Source organism: Cimex lectularius, unplaced genomic scaffold (genome assembly GCF_000648675.2).
Source record: "Cimex lectularius strain Harlan isolate CLEC.00 unplaced genomic scaffold, Clec_2.1 scaffold291, whole genome shotgun sequence".
NCBI classification, from domain to species: domain Eukaryota; kingdom Metazoa; phylum Arthropoda; class Insecta; order Hemiptera; family Cimicidae; genus Cimex; species Cimex lectularius.
In genome coordinates this window covers 507,719-511,818 of record NW_019392878.1, presented here as the reverse complement: position 1 = coordinate 511,818, position 4,100 = coordinate 507,719, and the positions used below count along the sequence as shown (strand labels likewise).

General features: G+C 32.9%; 1 protein-coding gene across 1 annotated transcript; it reads right to left on the bottom strand.

The window, feature by feature from the left end:
• Nucleotides 1–533: 533 nt before the first annotated feature.
• LOC106670143 (serine/threonine-protein phosphatase CPPED1-like) lies at nucleotides 534–4,100 on the bottom strand. The gene is made up of 7 exons (XM_014400219.2): nucleotides 3,856–4,100; nucleotides 3,607–3,774; nucleotides 3,489–3,543; nucleotides 1,592–1,801; nucleotides 1,388–1,529; nucleotides 1,037–1,323; nucleotides 534–980 (listed from the first exon to the last, which is right to left on the bottom strand). The coding sequence occupies exons 2-7, from the start codon at nucleotides 3,610–3,612 to the stop codon at nucleotides 781–783; spliced, it is 900 nt and encodes a 299-aa protein (XP_014255705.1). The 5' UTR covers nucleotides 3,613–3,774; nucleotides 3,856–4,100; the 3' UTR covers nucleotides 534–780.

Here is a 4,100-nt window from a genome sequence, read left to right as displayed (position 1 = left end):
CCGACATGCTTACAAATGTTTTTTTTTTTTTCAAAATCACCTGCACCCTGAGGGTTTGGCCTCTGATGTTGCGAGTTGCGAACCCTCGTAATAAAAATAAAAAAATAAATAACCTAATGGAAATGGATGTACATAGAAAACCTTCACTACAGACACCAGATACCAGCAGATTCTTCTCACCCATGGACCTAACCAGCTTTCATTTCAGGTTTCATTTGGCTCATAGACAGTATGTTGAAACTCCACCAGCTAATTACAAAAAATAATTACAAACCATCACAACCTTGGCTAAAACAATGGATATCAAGAAATATTTATCGATAGGATGTTAGTGAAAAAGACCTACCTTTAGAAGAAGCAACAATCGGACTCAGCCATTGCACCAAAAATGAATCATTAGGTTTTCATCACTTGCCATACATTGGGAAACTGTCAGAAAAAGTAGGTAAAATTCTTAAACGAGAATGTTTTAGAGTAGCTTTTAGAAACCTACCTTCTATACAGTAATATGAATGTGGTATATGAAAAAGGCATTTAATAGAAAAGCATTTATTCATGAATGTTTAACAAATATTGATGTTTAAAATTAGTTTGTATTTAGATTTTTAGTTAAATTGAAGTTGTACCATGATAATTTTTCTACCCTTTTTATGGGTTAATGTGGCTTTAATAAATGAAGTTTCAAAGATGCTGAAATATTGTAGTGCATCTGATGAGCAAAGACAGAATAGACAGATCAGTTCTACCATTGCAATGTTGAACAATTTAAATTGGATTTAATTATAGTTTTACACTTTTAGGGACATTTTCAAATGCATAGTAATCATGCTTAATGGAATTGTCATAAACTTTAACAATTCTGAACCCTGCAGAATCCCCACCAATCTGTCCTCCAATTGCTGTTGTTATGATGCATTCGAGCGATTTGTACATTCCGCCGGCGTTGTGATGACAGTGTCCACAGAAGACATAACGTACACCTACAAAAGACATAAATCTGAGAATGTGAAAGAAGCAGTTACAAGTTTGATATTACCTGCTTTTAGCCATTTGTCCATGAGTGATTTTCTCACACTGCGTTTCAGACAAAAGTAGGTATCTTCGCATTCTGGGTCATCTATAAATGGTGCTATGTGTTGAAAAATCACAGCGCCATTTTTTGAATTTTTAGACAATTCAAGTTGTTCGTCTAACCATTCATTTTGACTTTTCACCAAGTCCAGTATTTTGCTACCGTCTACAAAATATTGACTGTTAAGACAGATGAAAAGAACTCCACCGGCCCAAAATGAAAAGTAATCATCTCCAAAATCTGACTTGTACCTGTTAAGTAAAAAAAAAATGAATGTATTATAAAAATAGTCATGAAATAATGTTAAGTACTAACGTTGAGACTGCTTCAATAGTTGGTTGTTCTCCTACATCATGATTTCCACAGAGGCAAACCACTGGAATCGATTTGTCCACTCTGCCAAAAATTTTATGGAAATCTATGACCTGTTTTTCTCGAATAGTGGCAGTTCCAGGTTCTATATTTTTAAATTTAGTTTCTTGTTAGTTTATATCTAAAATACCCTAATGCGTAACATACCAGGGTATGCATCTGCGAGATCACCACAGATGACAAAAAACTTGGGTTTTGGCTCTAGTGAGTTTATCAGTTCGACGCATTTTTTGGAAAGGGCAATTTCTTTGTCCCAGTTGGGTGTTTCCTTCTTTTCCAAATACCTTGCTATTAAGCCAAATTGACAATCTGCACCCTGAACAAAGTAGAAAGGTCCCTTCCACGTTTTTTCATCTTCTGAAAAATAATTTATGAATTAAAATACAATTTCATCCATTGTTAATTTATTTAATCGTTAATTGAAAATGTAAGCAAAACATGGTTGCACAAATTCAAGTGCTCACCTTCAAAGACTGTTTTTTAAATTCTGAAAAATATCTATAAATTCATATCTATACAACTGCAAACTTATTTAATAACATTATTGAAATAAATAATTGAAAAAATTGTGATAATTGAAAAAATAATGAAATAAGATTCATGTTGAAGGTCATCTTCATAACACATGCTCAAATTCTTTATGTATGTAATTAGGACGAATAATTGTGGAAACTAGAAGGAAATAGGAAATTTTAATCTCCTTGCAATTAAAAAATATGTAAAAAAAGGGGAATCTTCCTTCGGACATTCTTGAGAGAAATGTGAAGTTTTCCGTTTACTTTGTCTTTGTTCTGAACTTCAGAAATGAATCATTGAGTCTGCAACCTTGTCAATAGCAGAAGTTTTTTTTTTTTTAAAGATAGAGACGTGGGATTTCAACATATGCCACTTTTGTGTTGGAATATTTGAAACAAACCAGGATTCATGAGACAACACCAGGCAATGACTAATTATGTCTGGAACAGACTAAAACAAACAAAACATTTGACCTGGGCAGTTTGGTTTATCCCTACCCTATAGTAAAACTGTCAACCTGATTTGCTTCCAGGCTTTGAGCAGCCTGGAGAAGCCTTAGGTTGATTTGACCAATCCAGTGTAATTGGGCCTTAGAACAAAGCATGAATGAACTTAGTATTATATAAATAAATAGATGATACTATGAAACAAAAATGAACTTCAGATATAACATGAAAAACCATAACATAACCAACCAATAACATCAAACAATACTGAAATTTCATGTAAATTAGGTACATCTATTATCGTTTTGTATAACATTTCAAAAGTTCATGCATAAAATAGCAAAAATCATCAAACAAAAACAACGGTCTAGTACACAATACAATGTAAGCTCCTTAGTGTGCTTGATGCACTAATAATAATTTCTGCAATTTTGACAATTTAAATAATCAATTAACACACTCCATTCCATGTCATAGCTATATGGCCATTTTTTTAAAAGATAAAGATTGTAATATCAAATAATTTCACATTAATTTATGCAATGTCAAACACTATGTCGGAAAAGTTAAGTCCAACATTAATTTCTATAGGAACATTAACATTAATAGGCGGATGATGTGCATCACATTAAACCACTTCATAGTTCAGTTCCATACATGTTAAAAACTTTAGATAGCACCAAATCGAGAGCTTTAAATTCAAGAAATTGTATTAATGACTACTGATGTTATGCACCACTTGTTTATAAGAAAGCATTGGATGTAAAATTTATCCGCTACATCTTTTGAACATAATGAAGACTTGAAGGACATGATTATAGATATTTTACACTCAATAATCCAATTGAGAGCAAAGATAGGTAAGTACTTACCTTATTACCTCCTAGAACTTTATAAAATTGCAGTTTATAAAACATTAATAGCAACAAACATAAATAGCAATATATAAATAATTAACAAATAGTCTTGATTGTTTTAATATTTGCTAATAGGTGATATGATTTTTATTATCATAGTAGATTAGATAATACAATGACAAGCATGATTATTAAATATTAAGTTATTGCTTTAAATAAGAATACCCTCGTTAAATTTTTTATATTCATTGATTACTTTTCGGTTCGTTTCATCCAGACTCTAAAACACAATGTTATATAATTATAATACCTTAAAATATAAATGTGATAAAATTAAGCTTACCTGCATTGTAGTGCTATAGTATTTTACAGACAGAATAATTCAGAATCGTATCAACTTGGCTTCAGAGAGTAGAAATAATGACCTTTTTTAAATTGTTAGTTCTCTATTTTATCTTATCAGTTGACACTTCCAGTATACATTTTTTATCACTGCATATTCATGTTTTAGCTTTAAAAAAGTTATATAATCATTTTTAATTAGGCTGGGGGTTTTTGGCGGCTCCGAGAAGGGCCGATGTTATTTTTGTACCGTTGAGACCAGGACTGTGCGTATATTATGCCGCTGGTACGTTGTTAGTGGTCCGTGACGGAAGAACCGTTGGCTGGAGTCGTGGGGAGGGGGGGATGAGTCGGTTGACGCTACAGCAGTTGAAGGGACTCGTAGTTAACGGTTAACCGAGTGCAAAGTTGGCCTGCGAATACCCTTGCTGTAGTTGTCGGTACTCCATTAGTGATTAGTGAGAGCTCGTCGGGTAGACGAGTCCAGAGGTGTGA